The 20118-nt window shown below is 51.0% G+C and overlaps 1 protein-coding gene across 1 annotated transcript in view; it reads left to right on the forward strand.

Moving 5' to 3' along the window:
- Nucleotides 1-20118, forward strand: part of PLXNA4 (plexin A4) — a 422006-nt gene that overhangs the window by 301135 nt on the left and 100753 nt on the right. Inside the window, exons 6-9 of the mRNA XM_015628532.2 lie at nucleotides 10151-10274; nucleotides 13643-13796; nucleotides 16211-16310; nucleotides 18991-19105. Coding sequence (XP_015484018.1) covers nucleotides 10151-10274; nucleotides 13643-13796; nucleotides 16211-16310; nucleotides 18991-19105 — 493 coding nt within the window. The remainder of the gene's footprint in view (nucleotides 1-10150; nucleotides 10275-13642; nucleotides 13797-16210; nucleotides 16311-18990; nucleotides 19106-20118) is intronic.

Raw genomic sequence — 20118 nt, forward strand, 5'->3', positions numbered from 1 at the left:
AGGAGGAGGAAAGGAACTTATCAGCAGTATAAAAATAGAGATAATGATGAAGATCAAAATGAGCAGTGGTGGATTGTGAGAATCTGGTTTGAGAAACTCTGTGGGATCCCCTCTGCCTTGAACCTTTCTGGGTAAAACTGCTCAAGAGGTTTCCAGGGGTGGGGGATTTGGATGAGGAGTGTTCAGGACTGATCAGTCCATCCTGTGGGAATGTTTTCCCCTTTCTGTGCTCCCCCAAGGCAGGACAGCAGAGGCTGACAGCAAAAGAGCAAGTGAGTGAGGTGCTGGCTGAGCCTGGCAGGGATTCGGTGTCTGTGTGAGTGGGGACTCCTTACAGTGCACTTCCCACAGCTCCCTGACCTTCTGGAAAACCTCCTGAACACAGATCCTCACTTGCCTTTTAGGAGACAAAGCTGAAGTGGCACCAAACCTTGCACCTGGAGGAATTCCAGGTGTCTCTGCAGCCTTGAGGGGGCCTCAGCACCACTGATCAGCTCCAATCACTGAGCAGGACACCCCAAATTTGACCTTTCTGAAGGCAAGGGCACCTCCCATCATCTTCACCAGCAGATGTTTGGCATTTGGACTATAGAGACAGGGAAATCACCAAATTAATTTCCATGGAGTTACTCTCAAGAGAAGCTCCCACGGAGAATTCGAGGATGATGATCTGAATCAGGCCAGGAACAAAGAACTTCAGCCCCTTTGAACAGATTATTTGCATCAGCCCTTGCAGAGGAGAGCATGTAGGAGCACGGGAGAGTGTAGGTGTTATCTACCCAGGTTCTGGGGAAGACACTCACAAATATTATTAGCATGAATAGGAAGCACCATGATAGGATGCTCTCTGGGAAAAGTAATTTTGTTCATTAATTGCTTGCCTTATCTAGCAACCTCGTTCCCTTTCTCTCGCTTTCTTCTTCTTCTAATTTTCTTTAAAACAACTCTAAGTGAATTCAATGCAGGGAAAGTTATTTTGCTGCTTCCTCAGAGACAGGAGCTTGTATTACTCAGGTAGCCTTCAGCTGAGCCTTCAGGGGTTTTTCCATCTTCATTTGAAGCTCAGCCTTTCATGGGTAGATGGCAAAATGCAGATTCCAGGCAGATTCCTGTGATTCCTTTCTTGTGGACCACCTCAGTGCCGTGGACTGACCGCGGTTCTCATGCCTTTGGCTCGAGTTCTGCCTCCTGCTTGTGATTTTTGTGCTCTGAGATTCTCCTCCTGCTTTAAGCTGCCGGGCTCGTATTGTGCCTGCTAAGTTCAGCAGCAAAAGGACCTGGAGGGCTGTGATTGAAGGGGCAGCAAAGCAGAGACCCTGCAGCTTCAGAGATGTCATTTCCTTGTGGCTTTGACCCTTTCAGGAGGTTGGGAAGGGTCAGAGGATGGAGGCAGGAGATCCCCATCCTCGCAGATGTCACAGACAGGTGCTGGCTGTTTTCAGGCTGTTTCTGCAGCAGGAAGTGATGTAGGAATGGATTTTAGGAAGGAATTCTTGGCTGTGAGGGTGGGCAGGCCCTGGCACAGGGTGCCCTGAGAAGCTGTGGCTGCCCCTGGATCCCTGGAAGGTTGGGTGAGGTTTGCAGCAGTCTGGTGTGGTGGAAGTGTTCCTGCCCATGGCAGGGGGTTGGACTGGATGATCTGTATTGTCCCTTCCAACCCAAACCATCCTATGGGTCCATGATCCTGCGATTCACAGATGAACTCCTCCTTCCCATAAACAGCCAGCTGAAGAGCGGATTTCAACATCCCCTTCCACAGATCCCCCTCCCTCATTCCCACACCCTCCTTCCCCCCGTGCCAGCAAACCATTCCCAATCCTTCATTGGACAAAGGGTCCAAGTTTCCAGGGATTTGCATGTGAAATGTTCCCGTCCATCTCAGGCTCCATCGAGCCGCCCTGCAGAGGCACACACGTGTGTCCACCATCCCTGGCTGCCCCCCAGCCATGCCTGAGCTGGGATGGTCCTCGGGGCCACCCCTGAACCTCTGGCCAGCCCCAGGGCTCGGGAGCAGGTTACATTTGATGCTCCAACCCCGCCTCTCCCAGCCAAGATTAGCAGGGCCGAGACAATCCGTAAGCTCTGGAAACTTGGGGAGGGGGGCTCGGGGAAAGGAGAAGGGGCATGAAATCCCCCAAAGCAGGGGGGAAGGGATGCTGTTTGTGGAGCGCTTGGCTTTGTAGGGCGGGAGACGGAGGAGTAAATCCCTTGCACCCACGCCCCGTGGGGCTCCGGGGGTGGGCTCGCACAATCGCTGGGATGGAGGGAGGAGCCCACCTGGGGACGGCGATAAGGGGCGGGCGGGGGGATTGCGGTTCTGCAGCATAAGCCGGCCGAGTTATCAGGGCAGAAACTCGGCTTCTATTACCATGCATTAGAATAGATTAGCAGGCAGAGCAATTAGCAGCCTCACTCCGTTTGGCGAGGTGACAGCGGCGCTGGTGCTGGGCAGGAGGAGAGTGGGGAGAGGCAGCTTTGGCAGGGCAGCGTTTCCATCCCCAAACTGCAGCCCAAGGGCAGCGATGGAGATCTGATCTTTCACCCCAGGACTGCCCTGCTGGGACATTGAGAAGAGCAGCAGGGTGAGCTTTGAATGGTGGTGTGAAACTTTTTGTGGCTCTCAGGTCCCTCAAAAATTGCCCTGGGGAAATGCAAAGCTCCGAAGAGTGAATTTCAGCTTTTTTTGGAGTAATTTCTTCCATGTCTCTTTGGAAAAATGCACAGACCTCTTGGTGCCCAAATAGCACCCATTAAAAACCCCACTTTTTCCACTTCACCCAGTGGCTTTCCCCTGCTTTGCCCAGTTCATCTTTGGTGCCCAAAAAGCAGCTTTTGGGGAGTTGAGCCTGTTTGTGGTTAGAGCCAAAGATGAAAGGATTCAACAACTTCCTCAGACACGTGAACTTGCTGAGAAAACCCCTCACCACCAGGACAGGTTTCCCAGCAATAATCCTGTGCATTATCCCAGCTCAAATTTGTCACTTTTCCTGGAGCATCTCCTGCCTTTTTTGTCCAGAATGGAATATCCTGGGAAGTTGGTCAAATTTAACTTCTTGGTGCCAGCGAGAGCTAAATTTCAGCCATGCCCTGGGCAGCCTGGAGGCCAAAAGGAGAGAGCAGGGAGGGAGTGGGGTATTCTCCACATGGCCATGTAAAGTTTAAGGTCAATTATGTCTGTGTCTCGACATTTATGGCATTCCTGTTCTCAGGACCCCGAGGGAACCTGGAAATGTCAAAACATTGCTAAAACTGACCTTAAACTTTACATGCGAGTGGGACTGAATCTTCTCCCTTTTCCTGGCTCCAGCCAGAAAATTGCTTTGGCTCCAGCAGAGGGAAAGGCAAATTTCAGCTGCTCCCTCCTTCCCCAGCCTTACTCTCCCCTGGTGATAAAGCCACCTCAGGAGACCCAAAGCTGGGTCTAAACATTGGTCAGGCTTGGGCTAAAACAAACCTCTTAATCCATCCCCAGATTCCTTTAATTGCTCTCTTCTCGTCTCACCCATCCTTCCAACTGGGAAATCAAAAAACTTTTTCCCGGAAAGGAGCGAAGCTGTCACCTTGCATCTCATCCTGAAAGAGGGACCAGACTGATGAGCCCGAGCCGGAAAACTCGGATCTCCAGAGCCTCCCCCAGCCAAGCATCTCTGTCCTGCGCTCCTTCCCCAGATCGCTGTCCCCAGTCCTGGCTGAAAATGCCATTCCGAGGGTTTGCACTTGGCTTCCGCCGAGCTCCCTCTGCTGATCACCTTCCAAAAGGCACCTCCGAGCTGCTCCTCAAGGGAACACATCCCCTCCCTCCTCGGGGCAAGGACAGGGACCCCTGGCTGCTGCTGGCCGGGGATCCTGTGCGATATCAGCCCGTGCCTGGCTGGGGAACGCGGCTCTCTGCCAGAGTCTGGGGCTTTGGGGGCAGAGAGGGGAACCCAGGAGCTGCAGCGGTGCCAGAAATCCCCCTGTCACCTCCTAGGTTCTGTGCTGCTCCAGCTTTGCCTAGGAAAAATATTCTGGTGCGTTGCAAGACCAAAGATTTCACAAAATCTCTCTATTCCTGTTATTTAATTTTGTAGGAATCAAAGAATCACGGAAGGGTTTGGGTTGGAAGGGACCTTACAGCCCATCCAGTGCCACCCCCACCATGGGCAGGGACAGCTCCCACTGTCCCAGGCTGCTCCAAGCCCTGTCCAGCCTGGCCAGGAACAATTCCAGGGATCCAGGGACATCCCCAAATCACCTTTCCCCTCAGGGACAAGGAGAGCTGCTACCAGAGGCTACCAGGCCATGCCTGCAGCCCCTCTTACATTTCAGATTCCAAATTTGTTGATCTCTTCAGTTCTTTCAGTTTGACTCTTGTGTGCAGGTACAGCCTGGCTGGGCTGGGAATTCTGATTTTCCCTTGGAGATAACGAGATGGGAGAAAGGGAAAATCATTGTCTCTTACCCTGTCTTGATCCAGGACAGGGGAGATCATCTGGGATACTCATGGTCTTGCAATGGAGACCTAAATCAGATTTCCCTGAAAGTTTCCCTACATCTTCTCGAGCCTTCTAATTTTTTTTTTCCTTGGATGTCTCTATCCAATAAACCTCAGAAGGAGACCACTGGAGGTGGTGATGTGAATGAGGGAGGCAGATGGATAATCTGAGGAAAAAAGAAGGGAAAAGGTTGAATTTTAAGGGGGAAAACTAAAGAGAGGTGAAAAAAAGAGAATGAGAACTTTGCCCAAGCTGAAAACACACTACTGGGAAGAGGATTGGGATGGGGCAACATCTCCCTCTTGCACAAGTGGAAGACCCCAGTCAGAGGGACCCTACACCACAAAAAGCTTAGGAGTGAACAGTTGGGGGATGAAAATGGGAATTCCAACATCAAACTTGTATCCTACCAAAATATCCCCCCCTGGCCTGGTGACCCCTCCCCACTGGTGTGACTGGGGGTGCCCCAATTGCCACCCCCAGCACTGGAGGGAAGGTGTGAGGAAAGGGAGGGCTGAGATGATTCCATCAGAGGGTGAGAGAATTTATCCCCTGAGGGAAATGTCACTGTTTAGAGCCAGAAAGGAAAGCTGAAATGTCAAAACCTTTTGCAAAAGAGTGATTCCAGCAAATTACCTGTGTGGAGGTGGTGGAAAGGTGTCATTTGGGGTTGCTGGGATGACCCAAACCATTTGGTCTCTGAGCTTCGCCATCAAACATGGATTTTTCACATCCCTCTCCCTCCCTGAGAAGCCACCTGAACACCCAGAGTCAAAAGAATGATGCTGTGCATCAAATGGTGAGGCTTCTCCAAAAAATATTCATTTCTTTAGAATTTATTTCTGGGAATTAAAAATTTTTGATGGTATTTTTTTTTCCCTGAGTAAAAAAAAAAAAATACTGAATCGTGTGCTAATTGCCACTTGTAAAAATCCCCCAAATACTCTGTTCTGAGTAGCAATTTCTGATCAGATCCAATCACCACTCTTTTGTCTTGAAATTTGTTATTAATTAACAGAATTGCAGATAAGACCTTTTCCATTGCCAGAAAACTGACTTTTTTGGGCCTCACATTCAAAAACTTGGATATTTCAGACTGCTTCTTGGGAAATTATGGGAAAAAAAAATACAACAGAGCCCAAATCTTCTCCTTTTTCAACAGTTACGGTCATGAACAAGCAAGACATGGTCAGGTGAAAAATAAAGGTCATTTCTGGGGGAGCTGGGAGGGTTTTTCGTGTGTAAGGTGGTGGTTTGGGGTTTTTTTGTCTGCAACAGGAGTACCTTCACTGAGAGTCTGGGCTTGGTTTGACCAAGCCCCAGCAAGGCAGAAGAACCCTTCCCATCCCTGCAGAGGTGGAGCAGCCTGGCCCTCTGCAGCCTGGGTCTGCAGGGTGTGGCCCCAGCTTTAGGTCCCTGGTCTTTAGGGATTTAATGATGATTTCTTGTGTCCCAAACCAGGACCTCCACCTCAGGCTTTGCCCCGCTCTCAGTCTGTGCCTCACTTTCCTGTCTCTGCCTGCTAATTCCAACCTCATGGAGATATCCTGAAGTTTAATTAGCTGCGGGCAAAGCCCTCAGAGATTCTTGGAGGAGAGACACGAGAGAAGCTGAAAGTATTAATTTAAGATCATTAAAATAATTGGTTGGTGGCTGGCAAGCAGAGGGTGAGCACCAGTGGTGCTTCTTCTTAACGGGAGATGAGGAGGAAATAACATTCCTCACGGCTCAGTGGTAAGAGCAGCTCCTCAGTGTTTGTGTTAATGGTTTTGGACAAAGCAGGACACTTGGAATTGTTAAAGACGCAGCTGATAATGAAGGAGCAGCACATCCAGAGAAGTGTCGTGTCTGCACCACAATCAAAACAAGCTCAGGGGTGGGAGATGCTCTTTTAGGGGCCTGAAGTGGAATGAGGTGCCACTGGGTGGGAGCTCCACATCACCCAGTGATGGTGGGACTTGCAGGGACTTAGGGAATGTGGCAGCGGAAAGCGATCTCGGTGTGGGGACACCCCCGGAATGCTGGGGGCACAGATATTTTATTAAAGCAAATTTTTTATTTTTAAATATTTTATTAAAGTAAAAGGGGTTTTCTTCTGTACAAACAATAATAAACACACCAGATGAGAGTCACAGGAGTTCCCAGGGCCCAAGGAGGACAATGACTGTCACCAGAGACAGCAGAAATGATGTGTTGAGGTTGAGATATTTCATTATCACTCCCTCAGCCCAGCTCCTGAGTGCAGGCAGCTGCCTTCCAGGTGACCACTCCTATAGGCAGCAGGGCCTTGTGTCTGGAAGTACTTATTTATTAAAAGTCCCATTTGCCTTTATTTACAGTTTGCTGAACTTACTTCTGGGGCTGCCATGTGCCCTCTGGGCAGATGCTTCTGTGGCCAGATCCTTTGTCACTTTTGTTTCTGCATCTCAGCCTTCACCATCCAGGCATTGGAGACTGGTGCTGGAGGGAAGGACTTTGCACATGTTGGAACAATTTTCTCTGCTGTTCTTCCTTTCTTTGGGGAGGGCAGAACATTTTTGGTGGTGCAGAGGAAGGCTGGAGGGAGATGGTTACTTTATGTCAGGTATCTTTTTCTGCTCAGCTGAACTGTAGGATCACAGAAGGATTTGGGTTGAAGGGACATTACAGATCATGCAGTTCCACCCCGTGCCATGGGGCTCTCATCCCAGGTTGCTGTAAGCCTCATGCAGCCTTGGACACTTCAAGGGATGGGGCAGCCACAGCTTTTCTGAGCAACCTGTGCCACGGCCTTACCACCCTCTGAGTAAAGAATTTTTTCATAATATCCAACCCAAATCTCCCTTCCTTTAGGGTAATCCATCATGGGAGAACCCACCACGTTGTGGCTCTGGAGAATCTCAGCTGCAAGTGCTGGGCAGACCAGCATCACCTTGGGTGATGTGTGAAGCCACAGGACACTCCAGCTTAGGGTAGATGAGGTGGTCATGGGAGAGGAGATGGGGAAACCACGGACAAAGTGCTCTGGAGGGGAGCCACCATCACCCCTTTCTGCATCCACAAACCCCTGGCAGGTGGCTCCATCCCTTTAGATTCAATTCCTGAAGCAGCTGTGGTCACTCACCCATGGTGCTGACCCCAGAGCCTGAGCCCTGACCCAGAGCCCAGCTCGGTGTGGTCCAGCTCAGCAGAACTCCCCCAGCATCAGACTGGAGCACCAGGCACAGGTGCTGAGTGTTAGAAGTGTTTTGGCTTTTCCAGCTGAGGAATTGCATGGAAAAAGTCGGTGAAAGTCGAAAGTTTGGAAGTGGCAGAATTGAGGTCACCGTGGAAAAAAGGAATAATAACCTGTGATCCTGTAATTAAAGTCTGGCTTGCAGTGTGTGAGTGCAGGGAGCAGATTTGGAAGTACAGAAGCTGCTTTCAGTCTGGCAGTCCCTAATTCCTGAGACCCTGACACAGCAGCCTTAACATTATATTAAAGCCAGGCTTAGTTTGGTTTGGTTTTTCATAAATTCATATTTTGGATTACATTATTTTCACCTTATGGCAGATATCAAGGCTGCAGAGCACATCAGTCTAACATGGACCGAGAGTTTGGTTTGAAAAATGGCATGTTTTAAATGTGTATGACCTGTAAACAAAGTAAAATGTGGATTATTATATTCCTGCTCAGCTGGGGGATTGGGAATACAAACCACATTCCTGGATGCTTAATCCATATCCATAGATTTGAACTGAGCCTGGATATCTGCCTGTTTAATTTTAGAAAATCCAGATATTTCTGATGTGCTGCAGCTGAAGGAAATAAATGGGAGGTAACAGAACATCTGGAAGAATTTGGGCACTTGTGTTTTGATTCTGAGCCCAAAAAGGTTTCCCTTCCAAACTACTCCCAGGAGAGGAGTTCCCACGCCCTGTGGAGCTTTAGTGGGGTTGCTGTGGCTGTTTGTTTTATGGAAGTGCTTGGAAAAATCTCAGGTCAGCATTTTGCCTTTTGGCTTTTGTGCCACCATGGGGGACTTACAGTTTTGGGGGTATTTAATGGGCTATCAGTCCAACCCTCTGGAGAGTGCCCATTTAAAATTCCTCATCCAGCATGTGGCAGTGCCAGAGGAGATTTAATGGGATGAGAGCTCCTGGGGAACAGAGAGCAGGAGCTGCAGTGCTGCTTTTGCTCTCTCAAGCCTGCAAAGTGTGTTGAGAATGGCCAAAATGTCCCTTTATGGATCCTGCCTCTGGAAATACAAAACTTTCCTCTGCCAGAAAGATGGGGAAATTGGAGTTTGGGGTTTGGGGTGTTCACTTTATCTAGAGACAGTCGCTAGAGAGAAGCCAAGCCCTAAAGTTTTAGGCAGCACCAAGCTTTGTAACATTTGGATTATCCATATACTGAGTTTTTGGCGTGTGTTTCCATGGATCCTCATCTGCAAATCCCCATGCACAAGGGTGCAGTCTCTGCTCCAAGGAGTAGGGGTGCTGAGGGGTGATCCTGGAGCTCCAGCAGCCCCCAGGCTCTCTTCCAAATGAGACTGAAGTCTGGGAGCGGGTGAATAATTTAACATCCACACTTAAGTCTTTATAGCTGGTTTTAATGGGGGGTAATAGCACTGCTAATAACAAAATCCATTGAAGACACCCTGTGCAAGTCCATAACATTAACTTAATGGCAGAAGGTAATTGGCATGCAGCTGGAGCTGTCCTCTTGGATTAACCCTGTGGATTTCCAAGCAGACACCTTCCTTGAAGCAATGGCCTTGGCAGCGTGTGTGGAGTGAAATGCAGATGTGGTTTATGTTAAACAAGTGCAAACCTGGGTGGAAATGGGGCAAACAGCCACCAATCCACTTTTCTGGGTTGTGTTTGCACCACACAAGTGAGATGAGGGGTGGTGACATCACTGAAAACATCAACAGTGGCGTGAACTCCACACATTTGTGCAGCCCAGGTGTGTGCACCCACAAATTTCACTGAGCTGTCACTTATTGGGAACACCTGAATCTTTAAGATTCAGCTCTCAGCACTTCTAGTCAGGATTTTCAAGCCACATGCAGAAAACTCCTTAATCTGCAGGGACAGCTGCTTGGGGGTGTCCCCCTGCCAGAGGTGAGGTACCAACAGCCCAGAGGCACCACAAGTGTGCAGAGTTCTCAGGAGGGACAAAAAACATGGGCTGTGCACGGCTTCTCTACAAGGAGAGCCCTGCCTGAGGTGTCCCACAGCCCTTGGACAGGAGAGTTTGAAGGGCTGGGGGTCTGGCCCAGGGAAGGTTGTGCTGCACCTGCTGTGTGGGTGGAGAGACAGAATTTCTGCAGCGGGGATGGAGCTTTCTCACAGCCCCCTCCCTCCTCTTGCCGGTTCCTTGCAACTCCCCAGCCTGCTTGAGCAACCCCACAGCTGCCAGCACCGGAGTTAATGCTCTCAGACACGTGCTGGGACTCTTGGAATGTCCTGTGCAGGGCCAGGAGCTGGACTCCATGCTCTGTGTGGGTCCCTTCCAGCTCAGGAGATCCCCTACAATTCCATCAGCCAGAGCGCCCCAGGGCACGAGTGCAATTTTCTCTCTGGTGCTGTCCCAAAGAGCACAGGGCCAACTTTCCATGCACACTGACTGCTGCTCCCACACCCCAGAGCTGTCCCCACGCTGCCAGCCTGGCTCTGTGCTCACTCTGCCGCTGTCTGTCCCTGTTTTGCAGCTGCACGAGGAAGGAGCGGTGCGAGCGCTCCAGCGAGCCGCGCAGATTCGCCTCGGAGATGAAGCAGTGTGTCCGCCTCACCGTGCACCCCAACAACATCTCCGTCTCCCAGTACAACGTTCTGGTGAGGAATGACAATCCCTGCCCCTCTCCTCGGGTTTAACCTGCCCCTGCAGCGTGACAGAGCCAGGGATTCCAGTGGGAAGGACTGGCAGCAAGAGGCTCTCCAGACTCCGTTAACTTCCCCAGCAACTCTTCCAGAGCAGGGAGACATTTCCCACAGGAGGATATTTTGGTATTGGTTATTCTCTGTTTAGAAGACTAGAAATGGACTAGGAAGAGTTTTCTTTGTTGTCTGTGAGGGCAGGTCTGAAGGGACTCTGTGTTCTGCAAGTGTTTTGTGTTGTCCTGGGAGAGGAATTCATTAAAAACTTTAGGCAAGGGACATTTTCAAGGTTACAAATTGCATTCTAGAGGAAAGCCAGGTGAAGGATGATATGAATTATTTCAGTGAGCTCCAAGTTCCCATCATTTTGGATGGAAATATCTCCTTCTAAGCCCCCAGGAACTCCATCCTGCTCCAGCACTAGGCATGCAGAGCAGAGGCAGGATGCTGTGCAGAGGAACCCACGGCTTCCAGGGCTCCTGCTGTCTCCTGTGACCTTCTGCAGCACGAGGTTTAACCTTTCTGGCTTCAAGCTACTCAGTCAGCAGCCAAGGAAACCCCACAGTGAATGCTGGCAGAGCAGTGGGTGATCCTGGCCATCCCTGGGCTTGAGGCAGGAAATCACTGCTGAAGATCTGTGGTTTCTCTCCTGGCTCATGGCAGCAGGACCAGATGTGGTGAGATCCCAACCTGCTCCAAGAAGAAGACAAAACCCCATTTCTCTCAGGCTACCAGTGCTCTGTCTTTTTGACCATGCTAATTTGAGCTGCAATTAAGTTGATAACCCAGGCCCTAAAAGCTCCATCTCGAGAAAAGCTGATCATTATCCACACACCCTGAAAGGCCTAAATGGAATTGCTCAGGGTGCAGCTGCCAGACACCTTCCAGGTGACAGGTTTGGATTTCTCCAGGGATAATGAAATCAGCCTTTCAAAGCCTTCATGTCCAGTCATCGCTGCTTTGTTTCAGCCTCTTAACTTTGCTGTGACTTTACTTTCCCCAGGCTTCAAACAAAACTGATCTGAGACATTTTAAGTTCTTTGTTCTTCTGGTAGTTCAAGGTTCCTTTTCTGTATTCTCTCAGTAGCTGTTGAATTCTTTCATGTTGGGATAAATCCTGGGGGACTGGCTGGCTCAGGGCGATGGAAAATGATAACGGAATAAGAGACCTTTACCTCTGGGTTACTCCCAGGGTGAGTCAGCCCAGAGCTGCTGGGATCAGAAGTTGACATCATCTGTTACCCAGCAATCTGCATGGGCATTTTGATGGAAGCCTCAGCCCAGTCCCAGTTAAACTGGTGGTCCAGCTCATCCTGTCACCAGAGGCAAACCAGGAGGGGAACAAACAGAGGCTTGGTGGTGTCATCAGCAAAGCTCTAGAATGCTGGAATCCTGAGTCCTAGCAAAGTGTCAGTGACTGTGAGTTCTTGCCCACAGAGGCAGAGCAGGTGTTTGTGTGCTGGTTTTCCACTGATTGATATTAAGAAAGAATTAAGAAACCAGCCATGGAAATTATTTTTCTGAGAGAAGCTGCTGAAAGCTTCCTCTGTGCCTGGAAATAACCCATAGCAGTCTAGTTCTGAGATAGACAACTGATTGAGCCATTCAGATTCAACTGATTGAACCACTTAGAGGTTAGATCTGCCTCTGTGAGATCCACATGTGGTCAGCCACACTTTTAAATTTTGGGCACTAACAGGGTCTTGGAAAAATCTCTACCTGAGTCTGTTTCAGCCCAGGACTGCTGCTCTGGGCTCTCTGAGAAGAGCTGCTGGCTGGGGGCAGGCTCCATGCTGTCCCAGGAGTGTGGGATGTAGGACTCCTTGTCTGCTCGGGGTGTGAACTGGCCCATGGAGTTTGTGGCCAAGCGCTGCTCTGCCCACCAGAGTCATCTTCTGCCTGGCACAGCTTCCTCCTGCATCATCCATGCCCAGAGGGAGATTGGTTAAGGAGGATGGGTTCCCCTTCTCCATTGCTAGCAGGGAAAATGCATTCAGCCTGAGTGCTAAATCCATCCAAATAACCAAAGCTTTTTCCTGTTCCCCATCTGAGACCAAAATAAAAATCACCTTTCCCATTGCCTTTGCCATGGCCCAAAGAGGATCCTACTCTCACAAAGACTTGGTGGCATCCAGGGCTAAGGCCTGTCTGCTCAGCTTTTCTCCCTGGTGGTCCTCGGTGTGGAGAAACATCTCCAGCCTTTCCCTAAGTGAGGAAATGCAGTGTGGGAGCACTGAATGCTATGTCACCTTCTCATCCTGTCCTGCTTTGTCACCTGGCCTGACCCCTGCTCTTTGTGCTGGTAGAAACAACCCCTCAGCATGCAGCTGTGTGTCCTTGCAGTGGCTGTCACCTCAGCCAGCTCGGGAAGGAGGCAAGTGTGGAGAGCATCTGCATTTGAGCCTGTGCCGAGTGGTTGGCTCCAGTGTTCACTCACAAAACCACGAAATTTACACCAATTACCAGGTGCTAGGGGGTCCCCTGGGGTGCCCCTCTGTGTTCAGGCATGACCTTTGAGCAGGACCCTCAGTGATGGAGAGCCGTGGGGCAGGACCTTTGTTTGGGAAGTTGCCAGCACGACTGTGTTCCCCCAAAGCGTGGACATGGTGGAAACCAGCCCTGAGATTCCTTTCCCCATGACCATGAGCAATGCCAGAGGGTGTTGTGAACATTAAAAACATGGGCAAATCCTCCTTCATGGCTTTTTTTTCCCCATATGGAGCCCCAGCATAGCACACGGAGCCAACTGGTTCTTCGGTGGGATGGGCAGGAGATGTTTCTGTGCCTGTAGAGACAGGGTTGTTTTTTGTGGTGCACTGAAGGCTGTAACTAGACTCTCCTCACACAGGAACTTGGGGACAGAGTGCTCCCCCCTGCTGGTGCTGGCAGAGCAGGCCGTAGAGAGTTAGACTGGAGCGCTCCAGTTTCTCTGGAGTCTGCAGAGTGCCTCTTGTGAGTAGCAGTCACCTTCCTCAGAAACCACCACGGCCCCGGAACCCACGGCTGGCTCCAAAGACTCCCTGCCTAACCTGACACCTGCATGAGAGACAGTGAGCACTCCCTCCCCTGCACTGACCCAGCCAGCACTGGGGCTCCGTGCACAGCCACCTGTGTCAGCATCAGCATCTCGTGCCCTCCCCTCCTCACTCGCCCCCCTCCCGAGCCGCTGCTTTCTGCTGAAGGAGGATGCTCTCTCTAGCAAGAGGCTCTTTGTCCGACCTCTCCAGTGTAATTCTCTCCTGCTGGCCCAGCTCTGTGGTTTGGCTGAGTGTTCTCTCTTCTCTCTTTTTCTGCCTCTCCTCCTCTCCCTCCGCCTTTGCCTGCAGCTGGTCTTGGAGACCTACAACGTCCCCGAGCTGTCAGCAGGAGTCAACTGCACCTTCGAGGACCTCTCGGAGATGGATGGGTTGGTGGTGGGCAGCCAGATTCAGTGCATCTCTCCAGCTGCCAAGGAGGTGCCCCAGATCATCACAGAGAATGGTGAGTGCCCCACAGATCCTCCAGCTGCTCCTCTCCCTCCCATCCTCACCCCACGCCCTGCGTACTCACAAAGCGGGATTTGGCTCCCGAGAGCCTGAGGAGAGGGCATGGAAAGCCCTGGGAGCAGGGGGGATGCTGGAGCTGCTCAGCAGCACGTCACAACACGAGCTGTGTGAATGTGAGAGTGTTTTAGGAGTGCAAGCCCAGAGCTGCAACCCCAGCAGCGGCACTGAGATGCTCCTCCGTATGACACCAGGTGTTTGCAGGCTGCCACCGAGTGGCAGCTGCACGTACCCAGCAAAGACAGCACATGGACGTGGGATATTCCCTCTCCTTTTGGCCAGGCTGGTGTTCCACACCAAGGGTACAGGCTCTCAATGCACCCCATCCCGTGTGACAGACAGAAATCCCTGCAGAGCTGGACAATCCTGTCTGTAATTTCACCCTGCTCCTCCCAGATTGAAGTCTGTGTGCTCAGCTCCCTGTCTCAATTCCCAGCCTCTACTGCCTTCAGCTGTTCCAGGTTTGCTTCTGGCTACTTTTCCTAAAGCGGTCCAGTACAGAAAAACACCTTGTCTCCAAGGCTGCTTCCCCTAGCCACAGCTTCCTGCACTTCTTTCTTTCCCTTTTCTAACAAACTTTCTGGGTAATTTCAAGAGCTCCTGTGGCTATTAACAGGGACTTTCTATAGAAACCTTGACCCTGCTATCATCCCTGCAAGACACAGAGAGGATGCTGCCAATTCTTGTCCTTGGCTTCCTGTGAAAATTTGCTGTAAAATTTGCCTCTGGGGATGCTCAGACTGCAGAAAATGAGGTGACATGAACTGTCACCATCGTCTGTGCTCTCCCTGAGCTGCACACAGCTGCTGTGCTCTCCACTGCAGTCCCAAAACAAGCTCCCAGGAGGTTGTCACCACTTTCAAGTCCCACGGAGTTATCAGTCATGTTTGCTTACCAAGACAGCTACCAGAAATTCTTTCCTTGGTATGGACATCTGTCCCAGGCCAGGCTATCATCAACCAGCAAACAAAAACAGCAGTGAAAGGTGGAGACAGGACAAGAGGGAGAGATTTATCTGCTTTCAGGGCACCTGCAGCTTGTATCAGCTTCAGAGCTGCTGCTCTGCACCTCTGCAAAGTCCTCCCTGCAGTGCCAGAGGCTGGATTTGAACTAAAGAATGTGTGACCATCACACCTGGGGCCATCCATCCTCACATCCTGGTTTAAAATAGGTGCAAGACTCTGGCAGGGTTGTTAAATACGGCAGAGCAGAAGGGCAGCAGAGCCCAGCAGTTTGTGTTCAGTGGGGTTTGTGTGTCTCCCAAGGTGTGTGAGTGAGCACGAGGTGCTCGTTGTGACCCTTTGTCAAGCAAGTTTGCTTTGGCCTCATTGATTAATGAATCTTTTAGGTGAGGAGGGAAATCACAGAATTATAGGGTGGTTTATTTTGGGCCTGAGAGATCATCTCATTCCAAACCCCTGCCATGGCAGGGACACCTCCCACCATCCCAGGCTGTTCCAAGCCCCATCCAGCCTGGCCTGGGACACTGCCAGGGATCCAGGGGCAGCCACAGCTGTGCCAGGGCCTCATCACCCTCACAGGGAAGAATTTCCTCCTAAAATCCCATCTAAATCTGTCCTCTTTCAGTCTTCCTTGTCTTATCACCCTTTTATAAACAGCAGGGAAAGGGCCACCCAGGCAAATCTTGAATTAAACCTGGGTCACTTCCCCACCAAATCATTGCAGTTGCTGCACCCTCTGGAATTGCAATTTCCCTCTCTGAACTGTGGGAAGAAGCAGCTGGTGGCTGCCCAGCTTGGGAGCAGAGGGAAAATGGTGTCCGGGAGCTGGGGTGAAAAGGGGTCTGCCACAGAAATGGATGGATCCCTCTGGAAGTGCAATGGATTTCACATCTCTCACACTGAGATGGGTTCCTTGCAGCCACAGGCTGAGGGGAATGGAGCTTGGGGTGAGTGAACGTGGAAGGAATGCCCACATGCCCTTTCTTTCTGGGAACCTTGAGTGATCCAGTATGGAACAACGTCAAGGACAAAATTCTGTTTTAATGGCCTCCAAATTCCAGACATCTGCACTCATTCTTTGAGCTTGGCTTTCCTACTTGATGGATTCAGTCACCACAGTTTTGAAATTAGACCTGCTGTCATCCTCCAGTCCAGACTCTGCTCCCAGGCACAATGATTCCCAGTGGTAAAGACGTATTCCATCACCCCATAAGAGTTGGAGCTGTACCTGTGGGAGAACTGGGCTCTGGAAGGGTTTTGGAACACTTTTTATATCTACTGAGCACAGCCCAGCCAAGGTGCTGTGGGACAGCTCCAGGTTCAGGCTGGTGGCCTGGCCAGCAGGGCTAACAAAGCAGTCACACCCTGATGTGCCTATTTTCCCCCCCAGGTGACCATCACATTGTCCAGCTTCAGCTCAAGTCCAAGGAAACGGGGATGACCTTTGCCAGCACCAGCTTCGTCTTCTACAACTGCAGCGTCCACAACTCGTATGTTCATTTCCTTTGGTACCAGCTTCTCGTGGGCACGTGTCCCTCAGGGAGGTGTTAAAGTGTGGAGGTGGCCAGGGCTGGGGTCACTTGTGTGGTGGGTCCCTCCTGAGATGACTCAGAGTGTGGGGACAGCTTTTTCTGCAGGCAGAGCATCAAATTAGGAGCAACTTGCCACAGAATGGAGTCAAAACTCAATTGTACCCTTAGCACGTGGCTCCCTTATCTTCTTATTACTCATTCTTCTGTGGATTTTTGGCTCCTCATATGGATCTCCAACCCTCATCTGTGCTGCCAGTCCCACCAGTAGCCTGCCCCAGGTGGTTAACATAGGCTTGGACCCTCCAGTCTGGAAAAATAAAGTTTATGGATCCTGCAGGATGCACACTAAACCCGGCCGATTCCCTCAAGACCACGTAACCCATAGTGTGAACCCCATTTCCCTGGGGTTCAGCTGCCACCCAGGGCTGCTCAGGAGCTGCCCCAGTGGAGCAGACCCACAAATCCCTGCAGAAAGGTGCCCTTGCAGCAGGTTGATCCATCCCTGAGCAAGGCTGAGTGCCTCTGTCCCCACCACTGAGCCGTCAGAAGTGCCAAAAGCAGATAATTACTGCGGCTCAGCAACTCACAAGGAAAGGCAAATCCTATTTCCATGTTCCTGCTGCTTTGACAAACAGTGTCAGAAAGCAAGTGCTGGGGGTGGGGGGAGAGCAGGAGAGATGGTGCTGTTAAATATTTATGGCATGTTTTGGTTTCTTACTTGACAAACTATAATACGCTATCCATTTTTAATTCGGTGTATCAGAGCAAGCACTTGTTACCAATTTGAAGAATAAGTTGCTGTACCAGAGCTGAGAGTGGATTGGGGTTGAGCAAGATTTCACAGAGACAGGGGAGAGGGGGTGTGTCTGCCTGTTAGGCTCACACAGGAGCTCTGGGGTTTTTCTGTCCTGCCCATTAAAAACCCAGTGGCATGTAAGGACCAGGAAAATTTACTCCCCTGAAGTCTCCTCAAGGTGCCCTCCAGGTGCTGCAGCTGCATAGAATCATAGAATTAAGGTTGGAAAAGCCCTCTAAGATCACTCAAGTCCAGGTCAACCAGCACCACCTCCATGGTCACCACTAAACCTTGTTCCCAAGTGCTTTTTAACGCTTCCAGGGATGGTGACTCCACCCCTGCCCTGGGTGACCTGTTCCACCTTTACAGCCCTTTCCATGAAAAAAAATCCTGCTATCCAGGCTAAACCTCCCCTGGCACACCTTGGGGCAGTTTCCTCTCATTTTGTCACTTTTTTACCTGAGACAAGAGGCTGTCCCCACCACTTTCCCCTCCTGGCAGGGAGTTGTGCAGAGCCACAAGGTTCCCCCTGAGCCTCCTTTTCTCCAGGCTGAGCCCCTTCCCCAGCTCCCTCAGCCTCTCCTGGGGCTCCAGACCCTTCCCAGCTCCATTCCCTGGACACTTCCCAGCCCCTCCAGGTCTTTTTTGTGAAAGTCTCCAGAGTGTGAATGACTGGCATTGTGCAGAGAGCTGGGTTTGGTTGCTGCTGAGCACATGTCATATTAAATCGTATTAAATTCAAAGGGAAGTGTGATGTAGGTCCAAGTCAGTGCTGTAACACAGCCAGGGGAGGTGTTTGCAGCTCTGACTCTGCACAACCCCTGGGGCACAGGAGAGCAAAACCTTGTAAGATGGAGGGAATGGCTCTTTCCTGCACCCAGAGTAGGTGATGCCCTAAATATTCCCTCTGCTTCCCAGGTACCTGCTCCAGCAGTCTTTACTTCTCTTCTGAGATGAAAAATATGAGTTAATAGATTTGCAGGAACCTCATCCCCCTGATCAGAACTCACACCAATAAACCTGTGGGACACAGCAGGGGAGAATTCCCTGCTTCATCTTTGGTTTTCTGCCTTTGGTACATCCCAGTTTGTCTCTGGCCTCTGTGTCATGTGTGGGAGAATTAACCAGACAGGATAGTTGGTGCCCAAGGCAGCCGAAATACAATCAATATTTATTATTCCTCTAGTTGCAATGATATGAATGCAATCTAAATTATTTAATCATATGAGACATTTGAGATGCCAGTGACAGCCAGCTCAGGCCAGAGCAGACCCAGCACCACCCTGCTGGTGTTGGGTCAGTGCAAAGCCTGTGTCCTCCTGCACAAGCAATGTTTTCCAGGCTGTTCTTCCCTCTGGAAAGGCTGTCAGTGATGCCTTGGACAGGCTGCCTGGAGCAGAGCTGGGCAGAGTTAAAGCAGGTATTTATTAAAGACCTTTAACAAATCCAGATCCACCCTGGGCCGTGCAGGAACCTGGCAGAGGCTACACCCAACAGGGATGACAGTCACGAGTTTTTCTGCAGATCTAAGTTTGGTCCATTTGCATATCAGGGGTTAATTGTCCAGTTACAGCTTCAGGTAATGAAGTCACGTTCCCCCAGTTTGCTCCTCCCCAATTCACTTTTGTTGGTACTTTTCAGGCCTGAGGCTGTGAGGTGTCCTTGGTTCTCAGGCCCAGCAGGATTGTTTTGTCTGCCCAAGCTGTGAAGAGAGCTTGCAAACACTCTGTGAGAGTTCAGAGCTATGCACTAATGCACTACAGGCTCTGAAACACAGAAAAGCTAAATCTTAGGGCACATGAGGGCCCAGCTGGCCGAGTGACTGCTGTGTCTCTGTTCCAGGTGCCTGTCGTGTGTGGAGAGCCCTTACCGCTGCCACTGGTGCAAGTACCGCCACGTCTGCACCCACGACCCCAGCTCCTGCTCCTTCCAGGAGGGACGAGTCAAGATGCCCGAGGTAGGAAGGGAATGTGCCACACGTCTGGGATGCTCAGGGCTGATGTCACCGTCTCAGCCCAGGAAGCTTTCTCCACCTCCAGTCCCACCCTTTCCCTCCTCTGCTCGCCCTCCCCTCTCCCTCTGCAGGGATCTCCTCTCCCCTCTGCTCAGCCAGACCCCAGGGAGCTGTTCCCTCCCTCCTGCACACCACAGGGGGTGTGTGACCTTGGGAACTCATCACAAACTCCTGGCACCAAAGGTTGGGGAGGGATGGGAAACACTGGTGGGTCATCTCCTCCAGGAGAGGAGGAGGTTACTGAGACCTGGGGAGGATTTAGGGCTTTAGCCATGGGATCAGTAGGTTCCAGCTGTGTTTGGAACATCTCTGGGGCTTTGTGGGTTTGGTGCCTAATGGCAAATGCATCCAGCTGCCCCCAGATTGCCACTGACTGAGCTGAACTGGAGCCTGGGTCTTAATACAGAGCTGCAAATGCTGCCTGGCTGGTGGTGTAACCAAGGAGCCCTTGCAGGCAAGGAGAATACCAATAGGAAGCCACCTAATTCCTTCCTGGTCCCACCTTCAGTGTCTTCATGCTCCTGTGACATCCCCATTCCCTCCCACCCCTTCTGTAAATGCTGGTGGAACTCTCACATTTGTGCTGGTTGAGATGTCCTGCATCAGATGTCCTGACCTGCTCTGGCACTGGGAAAAGCCATAAATACTCAGGAGTTCTCCACCTACCAGGATTAGGGATTTTCTGTAACCCTATTGGAAAGTGTGCTGAGGAGCTGGAGGGCTTGATGCCCTGAGCTTGGTCAGGAAAGGCAGCTCAGGGTTATTCCAAAGCCTTGTCACACTTTGGCCAGTCCTGATGGACACAGCTTTCTGTCCCTTCCACTCCAGGCACTATAGGAACCTCATTTTCTTGCTGAGTGGGATCTCCTGGGACACTTCATCTCAGTTTTCCAGTCCACCCCTGCTCTCCTCTGGTGTGCCTCATGTACCAAGCACAGGACTCCTCTCCTCTCCTC

This window comes from Parus major, chromosome 1A (genome assembly GCF_001522545.3).
Source record: "Parus major isolate Abel chromosome 1A, Parus_major1.1, whole genome shotgun sequence".
Taxonomy (NCBI): domain Eukaryota; kingdom Metazoa; phylum Chordata; class Aves; order Passeriformes; family Paridae; genus Parus; species Parus major.